The 24450-nt window shown below is 44.4% G+C and overlaps 1 protein-coding gene across 1 annotated transcript in view; it reads left to right on the forward strand.

Moving 5' to 3' along the window:
- Positions 1 to 24450, forward strand: part of LOC133409511 (homeobox protein Meis1) — a 98250-nt gene that overhangs the window by 33117 nt on the left and 40683 nt on the right. Inside the window, exon 8 of the mRNA XM_061689613.1 lies at positions 16289 to 16434. Coding sequence (XP_061545597.1) covers positions 16289 to 16434 — 146 coding nt within the window. The remainder of the gene's footprint in view (positions 1 to 16288; positions 16435 to 24450) is intronic.

The following is a 24450-nucleotide window of genomic DNA, read 5'->3' on the forward strand; positions in this document are numbered from 1 at the left end:
AGTTACCCTGGAACTAAACTTGCAGAATAGTTCCTGCTGTCCAAACTAGTCATTGGCCAGTCACTGGTTTCAAGATTTACCGTGGTTAGCGGACAGTGAGCCAGACAACTTTTCCCCTTGTCCCAAAAGTTTTCTTTTGGGAGTTTTTCAGGTACTTAGTGAGTTATTTTTTTCCCATCTTGGTAGAGACGTGCTTATGATGTGTGGCTGTGAAATGGGGCAAATCTTGACATTTCCAAGAGCGCCGCCCATCATTGTTCACATTTTAAACATATTTCCCTCTGGGACAATAAAGTTCATCCTGATCCTTTTATTTCTTTATTTTTTGGGACAAATTTCACTAAACTAGTCCCTATTTTACTATAACGTTGTCCTGAAATAAACGTTTGCAAACAGCTCCAAGTGTTAGCATGTGTACAATTGGTGGATACTATAGACTCGCTACTGAGGCAGATAACGAGCTAAAAAGCTAACTAGCATGGGTGACACAAGTTCGTTTAGTAGCTATTAATTTTCTGAGCAATAAGTGCTTTTACTGTTGTAGTACATTTTGATTTTATTTACAAAAAAACATACGAAGTGCATTCAATCAAAATACCGTATGATGTTATTTACCCAAACATTTTGAAATGATACATTTAGAGCTGTAATTGCAATACTTTGATATTGTGAAACTGCAGTATTTTTTGCTCACGGCTATCATATGATCAGAATTTGATACCGGCCCATGCCTAGCGAAAAACACACACAATGGTGTGTCAAAAGTCTCTAGTTCTGGCAGTTCTGCGGAGAACTTCTTGCGGTCAAAATGCCACCTAAAATTCCAGTTTAGTTTTTATTACATGTAGTTACTGGAACTAAAAGGTTTCCATCAGATCTGTTTAGCACCGTAAACTGTGAATGAGTCTACTTTTAACTCTGATAAATTACCCAAGGACTGAATTGAGACAATCGTATTCATGGTCCCAAAAGACATGGGTCCTACCAAAGTTCCTTGTTCAAGGGTTAAATTGTCACCTAAATTTACAGGGATTATTAGTTTTTGGTACTTAAAAGCTTCCAGTAAGATCAGTAACTCCAAAGCTTTCCCGGAACTCTTGAAAGTACTTGCCCCACGAGCAGGATCTTCTAAATGACCCTCGAACTACATTTCGACAATAGTGCCACAAAGTGCGAAACACAAAATGGTTCTCCAAAAGTTCCTTGCCGCTCTGGTGCAACTGCTTTCTACGTCGTGTGTAAACTAAAAGTGGGTTCATCGCACGCTCAAAGTGGAAATTTCCGAATGTGGCGATAGTAGCGTAGTGGCGGTTCCCTTTCATCCGCTATCGCTTCCAGCTGCAAGGTAACATCCCCCCCCCCCCCCCCTGTAATCTCCCACAATTTACTTGATATTCCCACTTGTAAATGTGAGCCTGCAGTGGAATAGAGATGAGCACTCTCTCTCGTACTCTCTCGCTCTCCCTCTCTCTGCATTATTCTCTCACATGCTCGCCCTCAAATTGAAATAATTCAATTTATGGACACAGTTCCAGACCTCCCCGGCTAAAACCATTATGCACGGACACCCCCCCCCCCACACACACACACACACGGCCTCCTCCCTTCTTGCTGCCCCTCCCCTCTTTTTCCAACAAAAGAACAGGAGAATTTACCAGCGGGCTCTCCAAAACGACACCCACGCAAAGCCAATTTCATGCCAGCCCAGAAGACTCGCGAGAGGCGCCATTTTAACCCCACCCCTGTTTCCCCACAGGATTGTCTTTATCATCCGATGTGGGTCGATACCGCTTTAAATTTATTCTTATGGATTATTTTATCACCTCGCTCTGCCGCATAGCGAGGGTTCCCGCTATGATGTCGCCGGTTTGATCCCTTCAATAATCACCTGATGTTTTATACTCAAGTCAAACCTGACACTTAAAAGGTGGAAAGATGGTGCCTCCTCTCATGGGAATTTAGTCGGATTTTTGTGCAAAAAAGTCTCCAATGTGATTCTACCCCCCGAAAATAACTAAAAAATGGAGGCCTTAATTAGCCTTCAAAATAATGTTTCAGCCGTAAATCTGCCATTCAGCCATCTTAAAAATGCAGTTGTGTTAAATAGTAATTTGGTCAATATAAATAGGCAGATTTAAATAGTTTAGATGAATAAATGTAAGATCGTAAAGAAATCGTGATTGAATATTGAACCCGTATCGCCCACGCCTAGTGGTTACATTTATTGCAGGAGAGCTTAAATTTGACCCAAAGTAGCCTGAAAGAAAATCGTAAATTGGGTTTCCTTAAACCTACAGCGATATTTTTCAAACAATTCAGTATATCGAAATAAATGCTAACATATAACAATATAACTTTAATGTATTAAATATGTAATATTGTCATATTATATTAAAAAAAAACAAATGTTTTGAAACATGAGGTAGAAGGCTTCATATATTTTGAAATATTATTTAAACACATTTTACAAATATTTCTATTCATTTTTTTATATTATTTTATGTCACTATTCATTTGTAAAAATGAATATGTTTTATAATATAAAATATCAGGCGTGGCTGTTTAGAATTATGGTCAAATGTGTAAGTTTTGTCATTTGTTTGAATATATTGTTTTCAGTGCAGCTACATTTGTATAGAAAAAAAGAACCTCAACCTTCTGAACCTCATACCTCGTGTAGCGCTTGACTTTTTCATACAATTTCCGACTAAATTGCCATTTTGAATGCGGTATCCCTGAACGCTCGGCGCTAATGGCGAGAGTGCTTGCGTACCGGCGGGGCCAAAGCTTGACCCGAGGCTGACCCACACCGAACATGCCTCCCCCCTACCCTCACCCTCCTCACCTTCCATTACCTCCCTCAAGACCCCCCCCTCCCCACCCCCTCGTGCTCCCTTTGACATGGATAGCAGCTATAGGGCTTTAAGTGGAAGATAAAGACCTGGCTGAGTTGTGTGTTTAGAGGAAAGCCAGGGCCCAGATAACAAATACCTGTAGGTAAACACACAGGAGGGGGCGGGGGAGGGGGCTTGTTTTGTTTGTGTGTTTGCAAAGCAACACAAGGCAGGCCACTTGTGGCTTTGCGCTACACACATTAGGATGTAACCTGATCGTCCGCTGTTGCTGCGAGTCAGTGAAACCCAAAGAGATAAGAGGTGCTCACCTGAGATGACCTCCTGACTCACGCACGCACGCAGGTCGTACTCTTACAGGAAGTCACCCCGCCGCCTCCAGGAAGTGACTCCACGGGGCTATTCGGGAGGTCATATCACTCGGTCCACACGCAGGAAGTAGGTCTGTAAAAAGCCAGCTTGCGTCCTGTGCCTTGGTGAGGCTGCGTATACATAAGGACACTTGATAGGAAATAGTACTGCCCGCCCCCCAAGGGTCCTCTTTTGGCCTCAGAACTACATTTCGACAATATTGAGCCTCCAAAAGCACCGAGCTCCACAGTAAGGCTCCCACAGTTGAAATGTCATCTAAAGTTCCAGGAGATTTTTCTTTCTCATATTTGGAGTTCTTGGAACTAAAAGGCTCCAATCAGATCTGGCCAGAGACGCAAATTCCGCTGAAAAGTTCTAGGACTGTCCTACTACTGCCCCCCCCCCCCTAATAAGGTCTGCTTTTGACCCTGATAAAGTACACCCAGAACTGAATTTAGTCAATAGTACACATGGTCCAAGCACACAAGTGTCCTCCTAAAGTTCCTATTTCCTGTGGGTCAGATTCCACCTTAAGTTCCTGGAACTTTTATTTCTTGGCACAAAAAGGCTTCGATCACATTGGGTCAGTGCTGCAAACTCCGCTATGGTACACAATGGTCCTCCAAAGGTTCCTAGTTCCAGGGTGAAGCTCCTACATTTCAAACACCGCCTCGAGTTCCCGAAACCTTTGGTTCTTGTTCCTTACAGGCTCCAATCAGATCTGTTTTGTGCAGAAGTACAAATGCCACATACATTTCGTTTAACTTTTAATTCTTGGTAGTTGGAAAAGCCAGTCAGATCTCCCCAAAGGTTCCTGGACCGTTCAGAAGGGCTACCCACTCCCAGCGTCGTCTTTGGGCCCTGATAAATTACGTCAGCTCAGAACTCAAGGGTGTACCGATGGTTGAAACGCACAGTGGTCCTCCAAACGTTCCTCTTTGTGGCGCCAAAGGGCCGTTTGCCGCCCACACGGGGGTCATATCGCTCGGTCCACACGCAGGAAGTACGGCCGTAAAAACCCAGCTCACTTCCTGTTTCTCTTCGAGTCCTTATCTGGTACGCGTGGGGAGACTTGATAGGACTACAAATCCCCCCCCCCCCCCACCTTCCCTGCCATCTTACGCCGCATCCTGCATCCGTCAAGGATGTGCTGACAGCGAGGAGGAAGTTGAAATGTTATATTTAATCCACACACAACAGCTGAAACGTAAATGAAACAACGATGCAAAGCAGCTTAGCAGGTCTGACCTGTTTGTCAGTCCCACTTCCCACACTCGACTCCTTGCCAGTAACCAGAACAACTAGAAATCATTTAAAAGTCCCCAGCATAAACTGGCACGCGGACCCGTGGAATGTAAGAGTCATAATTAACGTGATGAGTCCTATCGCCATCCACTTTGCACAATACACTTCGAGCGATGAATTGCGCAAAACAATTGAAGAATGTCAACTGAACACACTTATCAAAAAAAAAAAGCTATAAAATCTTACTTGAACATGATGTAGCGTTCAACATGTGAATTGGACCTTTTTAAGCTTCATAAACATCTGTATGCATTATATTTCTTCTACAATTGTATGTTTTTTTCTCTCTTTCTCTGTATTGTATATTTAAGTGTATTGAGTTTTAGTGTTTATTATTCTGCACCCCAGGAAGATTAGCGTCGACTTTTTTTCACGATCGCGACATGTTTTCTACGAACGACCGCGACACAAACTTTTTAAATTGTTTTTATTAACCATCCATATACATTCTCTGTTCGAGTGTGAGGTGCCTAAACCTTTCACGACAAGCTGAAATCCACACCCTAATCTTTATCTTCATATCTTTACAAAGAGAAGTCAAAAAACAAGTCGGCAGCACGCACGTGGCGCAGTGCCACGTGCGTGTCGTATAATGAGTTCGTTCCTATCATCACTGTCAACACTGTTGAAAATTACACAGTAGAAATAAGCAGAGCGACTAGAAATAATCCATAGGGTACGGGGGAAAAAAAGGAAGGAGAAACCTCGGCTAAATCTGGCACGGTTTTCAAGACCCGCTGTTAAGATGTATTGATGAAATGGCTGCCTTGTCACATTTGAGCTCTCTCCCTCTCACAATTGTTTGGCTGCGTCTTCGATGGCTTTTGACACCTCCGAGCTTCTGAGCGAAGAGCGGTAGATGGAGAGCGAGGGGGGTCAAATGGAAGAAGGGGGAAAGGGGGCGCTAGGGGTGGGAGGCCACACAAAAGCCAAGAGCACTTAGCGGCACAATGGCACGGCGGACGGCCTTTTTCCAAAAGTCAGCTGACAAAGTCCTTGAATGCGGATGCGGGACAAAGACGGCGACCCTTCGGGCTCAACTAAAATAAAAGGGGAAAACCATACCGGTCTTCCCCCGATTTGGTTTAGTTAAGTAGGTGCTTGAAAAGACTAGAAAATGAATGACATGTCTCAAAGAGTCAAGGACACAGACTTCTACTCTGCCTGGAATTAAGCCCGGAGGTTTCGGGGGGCATCTGTCGGCAGAAGTATCCGGGGAAAGTTGCGCTATCACGGGTGATAAAACAGGATTTTACCCCCTGCTCGCTTATCAGATCGATAATAGCGCTGCGGGCTAATAATAGCACCTCCGCTAAGGTTATTCAAATTTCGAACAACAATGTTGTTACTTTGGTACCTCAAGAATATTTGTCGCTGTGGATTAGTTTTATTTTTCTGTTATTTCGACTTTGTAAGGTGCTGTTATCACTTTTGGAGTTCGTTCATCATCAAACATTTTTATATGTGCCTTTGTAATTTTCTTTTCTTTTCTTTTTTTTACTCTTTGGATTATTTCTTGTCGTTCTGGAACAGTAATCCACGCCTGCATCACATCTCTGCTGAATTAATGTATTGCACTTTATTTTGGAGTCAGCCAGGCCTCCCTCAATCGTCTCCAGTTGTTTCCAAATGCTGCCACTCGCTGCTTAACTGGAACACGCAAGAGGGAGCACATAACTCCTCTTCTCGCTTCCCTCTGTGCATTTTGGAGTTCATTTTTAGATTTTGCTTTTTGTTTTCAAATCTCAAAACAGTCTTGCACTGATTTACTTCGTCTGTGTGCTGCCCCATCCCTAAACTCCTCAAGTCTTCTGACCACCTGCTGCTTTCGGTACCGAACGAAGTCAAAGTTGAAGCTTGGGGGGGGGGGGGGGGGGGGGGGGGGGGTAGCGCCTTTTCTGCCTTGGATTTATTTAGTTTCTCTACTCTGTCACTGTGGAATGTCTTTTTTAATTTTGTGGATTATTTCTAGTCATTCTGTTTGTTTTTATTGTCCAGTAGAGTGGTGAGCGGAGCGATCGCCTTCATCACATACGCTCGTGCGTGACTCGCCTGCTGTGGACTTTTTTTCTTTTGACTCTATGGACTTTTCTTTTTTCTTTTTTTTGTAGTCCTCTGTGCATTATTTGAAGTTGCTCTCTTCATTTCCATTGCGCAAGATGGCTGTTATTACAAATAACTGGCGACAGGAGTGATCCCATTCGTTATACTTTGTAGTACACCGGACATGCTCTGGACTTCTTTCGTTGATTGTGGATCATTTCAAGCCGTTCTGTTTATTTCGGTTGGGGACAGTGGCGGCTATCGCGGTAAAACAAAGGCAAGAGCGGGGGTTAAAAAAAATAAAAATAAAAGAAATCAACACAGGAGCTACACAGGAAAAGTGCTCGACATGAAAGGGTGAACTCATCACCCGACAATTCCATCCTAGCTTGTACCGTCGGCCCCTTTCTCCCGAAAGTGGGAATAAAAGCCAGTGACTGTGTGTGTTTATGTGTGTATCTGTCGTGTGTTTGTTTGTGTGTGTCATAGGTTTAATGTCGTGTCGCTGGCCGGCGCTCGGGGCCGTTTTGCGGCGTGTCAAGGCAGGCCCGTGGTGATGACCCTTTACGGTGGGGAAAAACTGCACCGAGAGAGCAGTCACATTTACGCTGACATTTTTTGCCGTCACCTCTGGCGATGTCAACGGGAGCCCCACCCACACCACCGCGCATAATCCCCCTCCCCTTACACACAAACACACACACACACACACACACACACATAAAAAACCACACTCACACAGCCCTTACATTGTCATAGACACGAGAACAACCATATATTTGATGCTCTTTCAATCGAAGTAACGTTAACAGTCATTTCAAGTCATTATGATGTCACAATATACAGAAATAGTGTTGACCTACATTCAGCGATAACACGCACACGCACATCAGCTGACCTTTTGCTCGACGCATAAAAGCATTCCAGTGTCTCCTGTTCATTGTGTATTGTATGTCTACTTTAAGAGCAGCACTTTGTGTATAAAGGGAGCACAGCTTGCAGGTTCTCTGTGTGAAAAAACGCTACGGAATCGGCACATTATCGTCCGTAGTTGCTCATGACGCCGACTACTAATCAAAGAGATGACTTTTATGAAGTTTAAGGGACCGTTTAATTAGCAGCGCTGTCATGGAACAATACCTCATACAGTGTCTGCAAAAGCTTTTGCGATGACAGGTCAAATCCCAAATTCCGTTGACATCGATCAGATTTCGTGTACTTCAGCACATTGTCCTAAATCCCATAAAGGATGGCTATTTTGGCTCGCAACCTGGACTGAACCGTTTGATCGTAATGTGCGCGACAATGACGACGATCGGATTTCCTCCGCTTCAATACGGGGCCCCAAATCACATAAAGGGAGGATCTTTTGCAATGCAGCTTCTTCAATCTTAACCGTTTGATTGGAACCTTTGCGCGACAATAACGTAGACATTAGCTACCAGCGACATTACCGGAACATTTTTACAACGCAACGTCAAGCAGAACCGTCGGATTGGAATTTGGGTGACGATATCGCTTTCTTCTGTAGAAGTCGTTCGGATTTTGCCCACTTATACAAAGGATGGTTATTTTGCTGCGTGACCCCAATTGGGATCAGAATCCGTTCGACAATAACGAACGAATAATCAGATTTTCGTCCACTTCAATGTAAATCACATAAAAGATGGGTGTTTTGCAATGCGATCTCAAGGGGTAAATAGTTTGATTGGAATTTGTGCACCAATAACGTTATTTTTCATTGACATCGATCGAATTTTGTCCACTTCAACACAAATCGCCAAAAGGGGAGATATTTCGTAAGATACCTCAATCTGAACAGTTTAATTGGAAATCTGAAATTCGGCCACAGTAACGCTTCGTCGGTCGATGTCTGTCAAATGTTTTTGCTAACTTTATTATAACATCATTTTATAGGGAAAATAATTTTTAATGTGTTCACGGACGAGAATGACAGACTAGCACTGGACTCTTTCATCAAATGTACACGCTGTAGTGTTGTTGTCATTAAAACTACAGCAAATTATACTTTTCAACAACAACAACAACAACAACAACGTGCCTTGCTGTATATGTGACTCAGCAGCGAAATTAAGTTGAACCGATTGCACTTTTTTTTTTTTTTTTTTTGTTTGCCATGACAACGCCACTCAATTCTTTTTGTTTGTTTTTACGTTCCGCTAAGTGAAATGTACCCCGGCGGAGGGATGCGAGCCGACCGCATTGCGATCCCAAAATAGTGGCGTGGCTCTCTGGCGCGGGCAGGAAGGGAAAGTCTAGACGAGACGCGCCGCGAAGTGCCGCGCCGCCGTTTTGTTTTGTCCACAGCGCATGTCATTATGCGCCCAATGGTGCGCTGTCGGGGGGGATTTCTCTCGCCTCTCCTCCGTACTCGGACTGAAAAAAAACCCAAAAACTTTCGGACACAGAGAGTGTTCTGTGTCAAGTGTGTGTTGTTTGGAATAGTTTTAGTTGCCATTTTTGGAACTTCGCTCCGTGCAACATCCCAGGGAAGAAAAAAAAGGAGAGATGCTTTTGAAAGCGTACCCCGTTTTTGGAACCTCCCAGGAATTCCGGCATGTTCAGAATATTTGGGAGATGGGAGGGTCCTGGAGGGCCCCCCTGCACGCCGCCCCCCCACCCCCCCCCCGCTTTAGAGCTTTTGAATGGCCTGAATACAATAAGCGCCACTTTTTTCAAGCTCACCGCCCGCCCCCTTCTGCTTTTTCTCGGGAGCCCTGCATAACCCAGTGAGGATTGTTCGGAATGCAGTGTGTGTCTATGAAAATGTTTTTTGTTTCTTTCTGGTCACATTGTTTTTATAAACGCGACCTCGAATCACCGCCCGCTTCAGTTCGTGGTCCTAAATCCGGTAAAGGATGGATTTTGCTCAACGCCTAAAACCTTTGATTGTAATTTCTTACAAAAATAACGTGACGTTCTGTCAAGGTTATCGTCCATCGACGTTAATCAGATTCAGGCCACTTCAACACGTGGTCCTAAATCACATAAAGAGTAGGGAGTTTCCAATGCAAGCTGAAAAGTTTTATTGGAAATGATCTTCCCGAAACCATGTCTTCCATTGACGTCGATTGTATTGAGTCCACTTCAACATGTGATCCTGAATCACATAAAGGATGGTTATTTTGCAATGAAACCTCAAGCTACACTGATTGATCGGAAGGTATTTTTCAGAGATGTTATCTCCCATCAGCGTCAATCAGATTTCTCCCACTTCATCCTGGTCCTAAATCACATCAACGATAAGAATCCTTGATGTGATTTATTGTCAATGCAACGTCAATCTCCACAGTTTTATTGAAAATAATCTTTCGTAGCCGTTAGCTTCCATCAAGGCCAGTCTGATGTCACCCACGTCAACATGTGGTCGGTCCTAAATCACATAAAGGATATGTACCGTATTTTGCAGTGCAATTTGAACTGTTTAATAGGAAATGATTTTTTATAGCCATTATGTTCTATCGACGTTGACAGGATTTCGGCCATTTCAACACGGGGGCTCTAAATCCGATTTTTTCCAGATTTGATTCCATGTCGTTGCCAAGAAAAAGTCATATGTGAATGACGTGTGTGTCAAAAAAAAAAAAAAAAAATCCAAGCTGGTTCTAATTTTCCCCACTGTGTGAATGTTGCCTCTGTGAGCACCACCTGGATTTCAGCTGGTTTTCTCACCTGCTACACAAGAGCCCAGCGCGGAACACGATAGCGAGGCCCCGAGGCCTGGGTCTCGCCCGGCCCGGCCCGGCGTTACGTGAGATGCTCCGGTTGTGAAAGTCCAAAAAGAACCCGGGCCCGCGGGAGGGGTTCACTTGACCGAGCAGAAAGAAGCCCTTATATGACATCACCTCAAAGCACTTCTTCTCCCTCTCAATCCACCTCACGCTCCATCAAATCTCACACAAACATCTCCAAAAAAAAAAGCGTTTAGCCATCTGTAAATGATCCCTGTACTCGTGACAGCTGGCACAAAGCTAATATTCATCACCCTTTGTGCTCTTGGCAAAGTGGGGGGGGCTAACAAATAGACATGTTAGAAATCTTAAATGTCATAATTCTCCCACGTGGTGCCGGGAGTGACACGCCGCAGTTTGGAACATGACCGACTGGCAGAAATTGGCGGACGTTCACTTTTTCAGGCAGCGGAAAAACGTCCGACACCTCCGACGCGGCGCGCGAGCGACGGCTCGTAATCAGATCATAACAGATTAGCCTAGATAGCGCTCGATAATGTCAGCGTTTGCCTTGAGACGTAAGACAAAGGAGATGAAGCGTCATTAGCCACCTTGATAGCGCTGTTTTGTTGAGCCCTCCTCGTATGGAAATTGGACATGAAAGACTAATCCATGCTACGTTTGCGTTTACAATTTGGTAAAATAAGGTGTGTGTGGGTATGACATAAAAAAATAGGTTTCTATTTGCAACAAAAGAAATGCTATAAATGAGATGTTTCTGCCTATTCTTTAGCCCCATGTGTCATTGCTAGGTAAACATTCATTATACCAATGTATGAGGGTCCTAAGTCTGGTAAAGGTTGGTAATTTTGCAATGTGCCCTCAATAGGAAACGTTTGATCAAACTTTGTCGGACAATAACGCATTTTACATGGATGTTCTCTTCCGTCGACTTGGATCAGATTTCGTCCATTTGAATACATGGTGCTAAAGCCCATAAACTTTCAATGCAACTTAAATCTAAAGTGTTTGGATCAGAATTTGTGCGGCAATAACGCTATCTTTTTTTTGTAGATGTTTTTGTCCATCAATGTCAGCTGGATTTCACCCACTCAAACTTGTGGTCCTAAATCCGGAAAAAGATGGCGAGCTTGTTCAAAGCGACGTAAATCTGAATTGTTGGATCGGAATTTGTGTTGATCAACACAATTGTATGTGTTGATCGCACTTACAAGTTTCTTACTGAAAAAAAAAACTTGAGAAACGGGACAATTTGACCAGCAAAATGACAGATTTCCCCCCCCCCCCCCCTCTTCTTTTGCTGAACGCATTCAAATATCCTCTCTCCTTTCTTCAGCAAAAAGTAACGCAGGGATGACGTGGGAATTCAAAACGAAGAATACCAACTACCTGCACCGAATGAGCATGGAAGGGGCTAATGCTAACAACGCTAGTGGAAACGCATGGCCAAACACTACCAAGGCTAACCTACTTTTTACGTCATTATCTGTTTGCTCCCAGAATGTGTGTGTGTGTGTGTGTGTGTGCGCGCACGCGGGCGCGTGTGTGTGTGTGTGTACGTGTGTGTGAGTGTACTCGGCGTGTGAGGCGACTGATAAAATATTCTTTCCCTTGGTTGGCCCCGGGGCATTTCAATTGCCCCTGGCTCCTTCCAGTCACTGGCCTGCTCCTTAATTGCCACACACACACACACACAAACGCGCTTGCACACAGTGCCGCCGTGCTTGGAAACACACATGCATAAAGAAAAGGCCGCATACACACACGTACACAGACCGATGCACATCCATGCATGCATGCATGTTACACACACACACACACACACACTCAAATACGCACCCACCATCCAGCCTCGCACCCCCACGGCCATGCAGCACCCTTCATTGATTCGCCCCTTCTTCAACCTCATCCTCGTCCTCGTCCTCGTCTTCTTCTTCTTGCTGGTCGGTGTCGTGTCTTGAGTATTTTTGGGGCGTTTTGGTGCGAGCGGGGCCATCTTGGATGTGGTCACTCGAAGCTTAATGATGTAATGAGATCGCAGTCGGGTTACTGTTAAGACATAACCTGCTTAGGTTTTCCACTTGTGATGCACTTGGATCGTTTTACAGACCCAAACCGGGTCTTAAAACTCATATTTAAAACCCTAGTCCTGGCTTGAAACCCTAATTTCAAATCCCCACCGTGATTTGAAACCATAACACTGGCTAGAACCCTACCTTCAAATGTTAACCGTGGCTGGAAACCCTAATTTGAACCCATAACACTGGTCTGAAACCTAAACCCTAGCTGGGAACCCTACTTTCGAATTCAATCCTGGTTTGAAATCCTTACTCTGATTTGAAGCCCTATCTTGAAATCCTGAACCTGGCTGGAAGGCACTACTTTCAAACCCTAATCCTGCCCTAAAACTCTAATTTGAAACCCTAACCCTGGTTTAAAACCCCATCTTGAAACCCTAACCCTGGTTAGAGACATTACTTGCGAATCTTAACCTTGGCTAGAAACCCTCATTTGAAACCCTAACCCTGACTTGAATTCCTAACATTAAAACCTAAGTGTGGCTTTAAAACACTACACTTAAACTCTAATCTTGACTGGAAGCCCTACTTTCAAACCCTGGACCTGACTTGAACGCCACCTTTCAAACCCTAAACTTGCCTTAAAACCCTATCGTTGGCTCGAAAGGCTAATTTGAAACCCTAACCCTGACTGGAAGTCCAACTTTGAAACTCGTATTTGACACATTTTGATGCCAATATGGTGAGCTCTGTTTTGTTTGTTGAGATGGCAAATGCTTGCGTGACAGTCAGAGAAGAAAACGAAAACAAGGCAAGCGTCTTCTTTTAGCGCTGTAGTTTGCCATACTTCTCATGGTTTTCCTCATCCTTCCTTCCCTCCCTCCATTTCCTCCCTCCCTCACTCGCTCGCCATTTGCTTCTGTTTTCCCAACTCGCACGGGACGAGCCCCTGGGTTTGTTATTGTAGGCTTTGCTGAACATGAGCTGGTCTTTACAGCGGATTCAGAGCATTTGCTTCCAATGAAAATCTGCTCTTGGATTACAAACGCCTCGGCTGCACGGACGGACCCGCCCGTACACGCACGCACGCACGCACACACACACACACACACACACACACACACACACATACACACATACACATGACTCGCACTGTTTGAACTTCAGGGGTGCTCAGCCCCCAAACCCAAAATTTATTTTTCAAGAAACACTGATAATGGAACACTTTGCATGTTTTTTTTTTTTTTTTTTTTTAACCCTTTAAAGCCTCCGTACTTGATAACAAACTAGCCTGCACAAGGTAGTTTTACAACAAACAGACTGTAATGAGCATATGTATGAGCGACATGACTACAGACCAGCTGTTGCATTCTGCAAAAGGTAGTTTTAGTGTACAGTATATGTTCTGTAATAAAGGTTTGAATATACTCTATCGAGTGTACTGTATATTTGATGGTTCCTGAGCCTTTGGGGAATAGTAGTGTCTTTATATCCGAGAACTGAGTTTAGACAGTAGTTCAATTGAGTCCAAACGCACGATGGTCCACCAAAGAGCCCCTCGTTGTGGAGTAATGGTCAGCCCTGGTTCCTGTACCTCACGAAATAACCCACCTTTGTAGACCCTGATAACTAACCCTGGAACTAAATTCAGGCAATAACAGACAATGGCCCTCCAAAGGTTCCTAGTTCTGGAGTAAAGCTCCTGCTCCCTAAAGTTCCAGGAACCGTTAGTTCTTGGTACCTGCAGTTCCCAGAACTAAAAGGCTCCAGTCAGTTATGTTTAGAGGTCCAGAACCCAACCAAAAGGTTCCTGGAGCTCTCCTAAGTCCTACCTCTTTAGCAAGGTCTTCTTCTGGCCCTGATAAATCACCCCAGAAATTTTTTCCAAACAGGCAGTGGTCATCTTTTAGTTTCTGGAACTAAATTTAGACTTCCAGCAGTCCAAACACTCAATTGATTACCTGAAAATTCCAAGTTCTGGGGTACAGTTCCTGCTGCCGAAAGGTTCAGTAAGTTCTTGGTACTGTACTTGTTGTTCCTGGAGGTGCATAGCCTTCCCCAAAGTACTACCTCCTTTAAAAGGTCTTCTTTTGGCTCTGATGAATTACACGCTGAAATACACTGACTTTAGACGGAAGTACACTTTAGGCAATGTTTCCAGACAGGCAATGGTTATCCAAGGGTTCCTAGATTTGAGGTAAAGTTCCTGTGGTTGACATACTGCCATAAAGCTCCATGAACCTTTAGCTATTGGTACTTGTCGTCCCTGGAACTAAATGTAGACACTTCTAACTAGATTTCGACTTCCCGCAGTCCAAACACAAAATATCTTTCCAAATGTTACCGGTTCTTGTGGCCGATGTGCCTCCTGGGTACAAGTTTGACAAGTTTTGACAGTAAATGAAGTCATCCAAACACATGATTCCTTTAAAATTCTTAGTTCCGGTGTACAGTTCCTGTTGTCGACTTGTCAGGAAGTTCTTGATACTTGTAGTTGCTAAATTTAAACATTTATTCCGATATGATCGGAGGTGCATAACCCGCCGCTAAGGTTCCTGGAACTCTTCAAAGTAGTAGAACCCCGACCAGAGACTTCTATGAACCTGGAAAATTTCCCTGGAACAAAATTTCGACAATAGGTCACAATGGTCTTCCGAAAGTTCCTTGTCCATGTCGTCCGAACACACCGTTTGGCTAAAAGCGTTGCATCCGCACGCTCCGCAGTGGTGCCTGCACATATGTGCATTATTAATGTTCGCACCTGTGTTTCTGGAACCTCTCTTTATCGCTGCAACTTCATTAAAAAGCTCTCCATATGTGCGCATATGCATCTCGGCGTTGCGGGAGCTGGCAGTACGAATCTGGGCGCTCTCGCTATCCTAATGGCGTGTATAATTCAGGTCCCCCGCAGGCGCGCTTTCAGGAATTCTTTTGCCCGAGGTAATGGGGAGCAAAGGCCCCGGGTTTTAGGCCGCTGATTATTCCGCTGATGGCGGCGGGCGTGGAAAAAAAGTCATCTCCAGCCGGATTAGCGCCAACATCCCCATTAATTATCAATGTGCTCGGGGTTTAGCGAGGTGTCACTCACGCGCCGCTGGATGCCGAGCGTGCTTTCGAAGTGCTTTGCGCTTAATCAATAAATAACCGCAGCCAATTCTCGCCGCGCTTTTTATTTGTATTTTACTTTTCTCCGCACTCGCAGCTCAGCTCTGTCGCTTGTTTACCGCTCCTCGTGTTTCTTTGATGAATGTCATCTGCCTTCTTTTTTGAATACCGATAGCAACAATTAGGCTCATATGGAGCGCCTACAGTAATTGGTGAGATGTGCGTGTGTACCGTACATGCGTGCATGCAAAGAAAAAAAAGCCTTTTGAAAGCCCCCGCCCTTCTTAAGCTCTCTTCCCCCTCAGGTGAGGTGAACCGGCCTTAATATAGCACCTTATCGAAGCCCTACAGGTTGCTGTAAGCATCCGTGACGCCATTGTTATGAAAAGCAGCTAGCTTTGTTGGTGCCGTTTTTTTGCACTACCTTCCGTTTGGCAGCCTCCCCTTTTGTACCGCCGTGTTACTCTTTTCCAGTGCAAGTCAAATGGTGGAATAACTATTAACCCCCCCCCCCCCTCCCAAATGCAGAATAATAAAGACTAAATCTCTCTGTCAGTTTCAATTCTGCGCGGGCCGGGATGGCTGAGTGGGGAAATGCGACCTTACAAGTCCTTTGTGCTGGGATGCGAGCTGTGTTTTGACTGGCGGGGGGGGGGGGTTATGAAAGGCAAGGATATTTATAAAAGTATTAAAAATGAATGCGTTTATGATGCGCTATTCACTTTGGGCTATTGTTGCGTTAGCTTACAAAGCCCCCCCAAGCCCCGCCCCCCCTCCAACCACCTGGGAATTCCTCGCTATTTTATCCCCCTTTGAGGTGCTTGACGTCAACAAATGGCGCGTTTAATCTCTCGCCTTCTTTTATTTCTTTCTTTTTTATTTCTCTTTATTTTTTTTGCAGGCGACGGCCTGGACAACAGTGTGGCCTCGCCGAGCACGGGCGACGACGATGACCCGGATAAGGAGAAGAAGCGCAACAAGAAGCGGGGCATCTTCCCCAAGGTGGCCACCAACATCATGCGGGCGTGGCTCTTCCAGCATCTCACGGTGAGTTCGGATAGAGAAAACGGAATTTGTTTTCCAAAATACTCCACCATTACATTCATTCAGTCAGCATGTATTAATCCCCTCCCAGCGACTTCGGTTTCTTTGTATTCCTTACATATTAAAGAAAAAGAAAAAAAGAAAAAACGCCATCTGCTGGAATTATGAAGTAATACCATTGAATCAGTCGGCATGTATTACTCCTGTCTGTGACCTGGGTTTGTAAAGACAAACAGAATAAAACGCTGGGATTTTTAAATAACTCAAGTCGCTGAGTTGGCATTGACTACTCCTCTCTCTGAGACGGGGGTTTCTCTTCTCTCTGGTCAGATAAAATGCTGGTATTTGAGAATAATTCCATTTACGCAGTCAGCATGTATTACTCCCTTCTCTGGGACTTGAGTTTATCCTTTCTCGGGATATAATCAACATTTACCACTGAGATTCCATTCGCTCAGTCGGCACATATTACTCCTCTCTCTGTGACTTGGGTTTCTTAAGTCCTGTACCGTCACGTGCTGGCTTACCGAAAATAGGACGGTGGCCACATTGATTTGAAGATGCCATTTTTCCTGAATTGGCTGAATGATTACTTTCAAATGGCACTCGCTAGTAATATATAATACATTTTGGTCCTCGGTCGCTCTCGGCGTCACATCTCATGTGAAAACATCTCCACGCGACCGCAGCCACTTTGGTTTTTAGCACATCAAACAACACATCGACGCTCGCCAGATCACAGCCGCTCTCATTCTTCTTCTTCTACTATCACGCTGCACCGCTCTCTCACAGACACACGCTTGTGTTGGCGTCCGCTCCGAGCGAGGCACGCCCCCCGGCTCGCGAATCGTGGAGACACTTTGATGGAGCGCTTATTAAAAACAAATATGTCATTCTTTCAAAGAAACGTGAAATGGTGAGAAGGAGCTTGTGATTTGACTCGATGCGCCGATAGCCTCAGCGGCGGCGGACCGCTAGATCACACCAGGGCACTTCCTCGCTTAGTGAAGGCTTGATGGAGTTCATCTTTACACTTGAACTCATGCAACCCGAAATGTCACGCCAACACTGCGGGCTGGCTTCGCTCCATCAGCATATGAGGCTGGTTTGAAAGTCCAGAACTAAATGCCCAAGAGATCTGTCATGACAGTACAGAGAACCCCCGTTTATCGCGGCCGGTACGTTCAAGACGCAATAGCTGAAGATCTGCGACGTAAAGAACATTTGTTTTTAGTTTATCCCCTGCGACTCTCTTTAAACGCATTTAGACTTATTTAAAAAACGTTTTAAAGGCATTGTAAATGTATTCGACCACAAAAAAAAAAAACAAGCATAAAATGCCTGCTGGGGTCTGCGTGTGAGTGTCTGGGCGTGAGCTGTGGCTGGCAGCAGCGCCTGCGTGCAGAGCTTATATTTACGTTTTACTGTTCTCCTGTGGCCGAAAAGTGCATCAGTGACTGTGGCTCCCTCCCTCTGTCGTAATTTGTGATATTCTTCAACTGCTTTTTGTTATCTAAACATTCCAATCTTATTACCGCTATTCCATTCAGTTCTCTATCGACCAATCAGTGAGTGGACAGCACAAGTCAAGCTATATTTTGTAGTGTGCTGCTTAATGGACGCAAGACTATCACGCAGTAATCTGCAGCAGCCTGGTTTTATTGGACGCATCATTTTTACCGTATCGCCATCATTTTAATCGCACTACTCTCCGGTTAATGCCACACTTACGAGCTAGCTGCCTCACTGTCTCAGCTGCCGCTTTTTGTCTTACACCAATTGCACACAAACAACCCCCCCCCCCCCCCCCCCCCCCCCATTATCTTTCAAGTGTATTTAATAATTGAGCGCGCATGCAGGGGAAGATGTTGATACAGCAAAACTAGACAAGAGCAGCGGGCCCGCCGCTCACGTTCGGGCCCTCGGGGGAGGCGCCATCGTGCCTGAGTGGAAGGGAAGGTGGGTGGTGCGATCAAGCTGCCAGGAGATGTAGTGGGAGGCATTCATCCAGCATCCAGCTGGGTTTCTGCATCTTATCTGAGGTTTTGGCATATTTCATCTTATTGTCTTAGGCGCGATTCTAGCAGGAAAAGTTAGTATTCGAAATCTGTGGTCTTTGGATATCATCAATAATTTAGACAATCGTTCAGGGTGGAAGTCTTCATCTGCAAGCCACATTTCCACCCAATTCTTTGGTTCATTACGCTACGTTATGTTTGCTGAATCAGGCTTGCGTTTTCTTGATTTACCCAAAAAGGTCCATTTACGTGACACACGTGGCGTGCATTCCTCTCACTTCAATATTTTTGTTGTTGTATTCTACAATACGGACGTGACAAATGTCTGTCGGGCCAATCGGTGGACAGCAGCGTGTTTAGCTCGGCTAAAGGCTGATTGGGTGATTTAAGATTTGGATGGTGCAGGCTTTGAGACCGCTTACAATAGAAACTGCAAAAAAATTGTAGAATTTTGCGTGCTTTGTTATTAAAAGGCGAGTTTCCATCAAGCGGTGCAGTTTTCAATTTTAGGTACTCAATCAATGCATCCAGCAACACCGATAAACGTGACACTGCAAGGCTAACGTTATCTGTAAATATGGATAAAACTGTGTACAGTCCCGATGATTTATCATATTTTACGACATGAAAGTGACAATTCTTTGTCCAGTATGCCGTATGCTCGCAAACCAGATCATACTACTTTGACCTGGGAAAAAAAACCAAAACCTTTTACAACAGAAACGACCCAAAAAAATCTTGGTTTAGCATTTCAAACCGGAGAACTGGACCACTTGGTGGAAATGTGGCGAAAAGTCAAGTAGAATTGCCCGTACAGCCATGGCGGAAAGTGTCAGCGCTGCACTGATGGCCTCTGAGGAGGAAACATGGTACTGCCTCTTCAAAGCATCCCATCATGCATTTGGAATCTACACCCCGCTGCCCCAACCCCCTTTTGCTTTCATCCAAATGGTATTTTCTTGTTTAATTTAACAAGAAATGAGTAGTAAATGAAAGCTCGGGCCTCCGATCCCCCGACGCGCCCCGTGCCCCGCTCCCCTCTCCCCTCTGAAAAGGCAATTTGTGAAATTATGTGATGGAGTAATTAGATGGAATTCACAAGCACGCCTCTACCGATCCCCCCCCCCCCCCCCACTGTTATTCCCGTTCATGGCTGCCAGCTTCAAACAAGGAGGGGCGATGGTGTTAGCGTGTTAGCTGGCAGACCGGGACGCGATCGCGTACACATTATCGCTAACACTCCCGTTACTGGCTGAGCTCACTGCCCATTTGTACACACGGTCGTTGTCACGAGAGGCAGCCGCGATCGCAGCTCGTAAAAGAAGCCAACCCCGCGTGCGCGCACCCCCTCCACACCGCCACCTTTTCTCCATTTTAAAAAGTATAAAAAGCACCAAGAGAGCGTATTAAAAAATCCGACCGGAAGGCATAATCCACCGTTAATACAATTAGAGGCTAATTTAACCGCTTGCGTACGCACATGTACCCCCCTTACCAGCGCAAAGCACACACACAGACACACACGGGTGTGAAAATGGTTCATTCAGGCACTGGCAGAGGAGCCTTCGGCTGCTGCGATACAACGCAGACCGCCAATGAAGTTTTCTGAATCTCAGTTGTAGCTATCGAATGAAAATGGGAATCTCGAATTTGCCCCGTGTGCAGTCAACACTGCCAGCGAAGCAAAAATTGCGATACTGTTCAAACGGTATCACGATATTGCGAGACAATCGATAAGTATTACAAGAAAAACCTGACACGATAAAGTACGATAGCCGTGGAACTGAGAATAAAACATGATATTTTTGCAGACTCGTCGGATTTACAGCATGTTCGTAAGTCAATAATTCGCCTGTAGTGTGACATCAGACAATATCCATATTAAATCAATATAACATTCAAAGTTTATCAATAGTTTATGGCAAGCGAAAATCATGATCGCTACTTTCGATAATCACAAAGTGTAGAGAACTGCATAGCCCAGCACTATTATTTCAACAATACAATCAACTTTATCCCGATAGCGCGATTGCGTCATAAGTGATATCTTGAATGCATTTAGGAAGCGACGAGGCCTCGTGAATGTATTCGGAACTCAAGAATTTCGCATCAGTCGTCGTGCGAGCAGATCGACGTTCGTCGAGCAATCGGGATCGCGGCGATGCGGGGCAGCCGAGCCGGCCGTAGTCTCTCCCCGATCGCGACAGATACGACAAGCGCTCCTCCGGGCGCTGCGCGAGGCCAAAGTCGCCCTCTGATGGCGTCAGTCTGAGACCGTTTGTTGCTGGAGGCTGACCATGTCATCGCCGTGGTCACCTGGGGCGCGATCATCCGGGCGCCCTCTGCAAAGCTTCGCTTTGGACGTTTTTGTTCTTTATTACGAGGGCTGACCTCATGGACAAAAGTCCTCTTCATCAGTCGACCCTTTAATTGTTCCTCCTCTATCTTAATGCTTCATCTTACCAATACATTTGGAATGTTGCCTTCCGCAACGCTGGGAATTCCCAAGGTTTTCAACCTACAAATGTGAGATGACTGGAAAAAATTGGGAAAATAAACTGAACAACAATGGCAACTCACTCAAAACCTACAGTTATATTTAGCAGCTTTTTTTAAATTTACGTTAAACATCCCTATTTATGCATGGAAAATGGTTTGTAAGTATAATAGATCAATATAATTACATGAGATTGTATTTTCCGATTGAATGAATGAATGGACCATTAAAAAAAAATAATAATAATAATTCCACATTCCATTTTTATTTTTTTAAATTTTGGCACACACACACAAACATATTGTGTGAGGTCATTTGGTAAAATATAAAAAAGTCTTCAATGTATTTTTACTGAAAATAAAGGCTTTTATTATTCTTAAAAAAAATGACACTTAATCCTTTAAATTCAGTATTTAAGGTTCTTAAAAATGCCACAAGGTATCCAATTGAGTCAAACGAGTCCAGTCAATGTTACATTTGTTTAGGTAGACTGAGATAGATTCTACGTGGCACTCACTGCTTCTATGCTGTTTAGAACTCCCTAAAGTATTCACATTTTCACTACAATACACACTCACAAAAATTGGAGAGTTTTCGAGTATGTTGAAGCCCCTAAAAGTCGAAATAAGTATAATTCAAGCTGCAAGCGGCGAAGCCACGAAACGTTGGCAAAAAGCTTCGGAAAGTCGCTTTGCTTATCTGTTTAGGATACGTGCTTCCAATTTGGCATGTTCAGGAGCCCTAAAATTCATCAATTTACCCCAGGATACAGTCATGTGACAAAATTGGAGGATTTTCAGTCATGGTGTAACCACCTTGAAAACCGGTTAGGGTCATATTGCATTCCTCGACATTGTTGTTGAACTGGCGTTCGGCTTGAGATGAAAAACGAGTTTTTTTTTTCTCACAAAGAAGCTCACACTTGGCAAAAGTGGGCCAATGTTCGGCACGTTGAGGCTCCCAAAAAGGTCATTAAACACGCTAAGACTTTGTGGAAAGTCTTCCCGCATGCAGTGGACTGGCCTCGTGTCCCGGCGATGCTTGCCCCGTGATTTTTGTCATCTCGTCAGAGCAAAGGAGGGGGAACGAGACTGCACAACATCAGCTGACCGTCCGTCTTCAGCTCCCATCACAAAACAAAGACGCGATGCCCGTCTCGTCGCGTGCTGCGCCGTCATCTCTCCTCCTCCTCACGTGATTGTGATCTTAATTCATTCTCGGTGGCCGTCGGAATCAGAGGCGCCGGCGCGTTGACGCTTTTCAAAGAGAGGACAGACGGCGGCGAGCATCTGCCAGCGGCCTGGCGTGACGGCTGTGACGTCAGAGAACAAGTCGCTGTTCTTTGCCCGCTCTGTGATACTTTATTTAGGGGTGCTCGATTGCCTCTGGGCTGTGTGACACTGTGTGTGTGTGTGTGTGTGTGTGTGTGTGTGTGTGTGCGCGCGCGCGTGTATTGTGGTCTCATTGCTGTGGTGGGGAGGCACATGAAAGGAGAGAATTTAATGTAGGGCTGGGCGATTCAAAGATTTTTTTTTATCAATGAAATCGAGCTTATTGCTCAGGACAATTCCCCAAAATGATTATTATTATTATTATTATTGAATTTTTTTTTCCCCTATTTGCGGCTTCGTAGTTTAAAGCGATGGTTGTCGAACTCCGCAAGCTATCCTCCCTACCTCAGCTTTGGGCCAATTAAAAGCTCTGATATGATTGCAACTGACCATCACATCATTTTTTTTTTTTAAGGACAAAGGGCGTATTATTACTGGAATAAAGTTGTATTTTTGTAATTCACAAATTGGAATCTGACTTTTGTTTGCTTTACCTCGTTTAACTTTGAGTTTAATGTCAAACAATTACGACTTTATTACGACCTCTATTCTCGTAAAATCACATTTTATCCCAGCAAAATACATCTGTGCTCATTTAAAAATAGTGACTTTTGTTTTCTTTAAAAAAAAAAAGAAAATGTTATTATCATAACATTTTACCCGTCTTTCTTTCTCGTGATTTTTTTTGTTTGTTTTTTTCAAAATAGGCAACTTTTGAATTCATATAGCATTCCTCGGCGTTGGATTTTGAGGAAAGGTTTCTCCCCTGTAAGTTTCCTGGATGCGAAAATTTTAGAATCCCTGGTTTAAGGCGCGTTCTTACTGCTTGCACAAACAAAAGTTTACGAAAGCACACTCACTGTTGCCAAGTTAGCCACTTTTTATGATCCCTCTAGTGACTATTTGTCCAAACAAAACAAAAAAACAACATGAGCGCAATCATTTTCAAATGCCAAAGATGGGGGAGGCGGAGCTTGTTTTTGAATAATGTCAGTCATTTGTGGCAACAACAACAACAACAAAAATAATTTAAAAAATTAACAATCAGTCATTTGCATTTTGTAAAAAAGAAAATCTGATATTTTATTTTCGGTTTTGATGGCATCGGACGAGGGAGGCAGCTGAATCAACCTCCGACGAACACACACACATACACACGCACACACATACATGTATGTGTGCTCATTTTGTGCCCCCAACCCCCACATTGGCCCACACCTTGTAATGAAAACATCATCAATTATCCCTCTTGACAGGCCCTAGAGACTGAAGGCAGACAAGGGGGGCATCTTTTTTGTTGACTGACCCTCGCGCACGCACACACACACACACACACACATGCGCTCACACACACTTGCTTTTGTTTGTGTATTAAAAAAAACGATGGCATGATGAGCCATCGTTGGCGAAAAGTGACCCATGGGAGTGTGGATGCAAGTGGGAGCCATTGGGTGTGTTGCATGGGGTCTTGGTGGTCTTGGGGTACTGGGGTGGGGGTGGTAGTATATGACCAGGGCAGAGGGGTAGCCGGCGGTCCCGACACAGATTACATGAAAGGCCATCTGTTCTCTGATTGATGGACAGAATGATGGATGGACCTTTTTTTCTTTTTTCTCTCTTTTTTTTTTTTTTACGGGGGCAAAGAAGCATATTTGGTAACCCGAGTGGGAGGTCAGAATGGCGCCTCGCTATGAGGCACAATGTGTGACCTCTCCCACACAAAGCCATGCAATAACTAATAAAGCTTGTTTATGGAATATGAGATCATGTCGTGGTCGTTTGTAGCGATTGAAAAAACAAAAAACTTAGGTCGGTAGTAGGGTTTAGCGTTTCGATAGATGATAATAGGTGGGGAGTTGAATGGAAGGAAGGATAGATTGATGGGAGGATAGAGACATGGATGGATGGATGGATGGATGGATGGATGGATGGATGGATGGAAGGAAGGATGGGGAGCCTGCTGGTTAGATGGGTGGTTGTTAGATTGCTATTTGGACAGACAGAATGATAAAGAATAGACAGATGGTAGGTGAGATGGATGGGGAGCAGGATTGATCGACTTTAGCAACAATAAATACAAATATACAAATATAAAATATATGGTTGACCTTCATTTCCAGCTATTTATATTTTACATTTTGGTGCGGCTAACAGTTAGCATAGCAACATGGCC

The sequence above is a fragment of the Phycodurus eques genome, chromosome 11, assembly GCF_024500275.1.
Source record: "Phycodurus eques isolate BA_2022a chromosome 11, UOR_Pequ_1.1, whole genome shotgun sequence".
Taxonomy (NCBI): domain Eukaryota; kingdom Metazoa; phylum Chordata; class Actinopteri; order Syngnathiformes; family Syngnathidae; genus Phycodurus; species Phycodurus eques.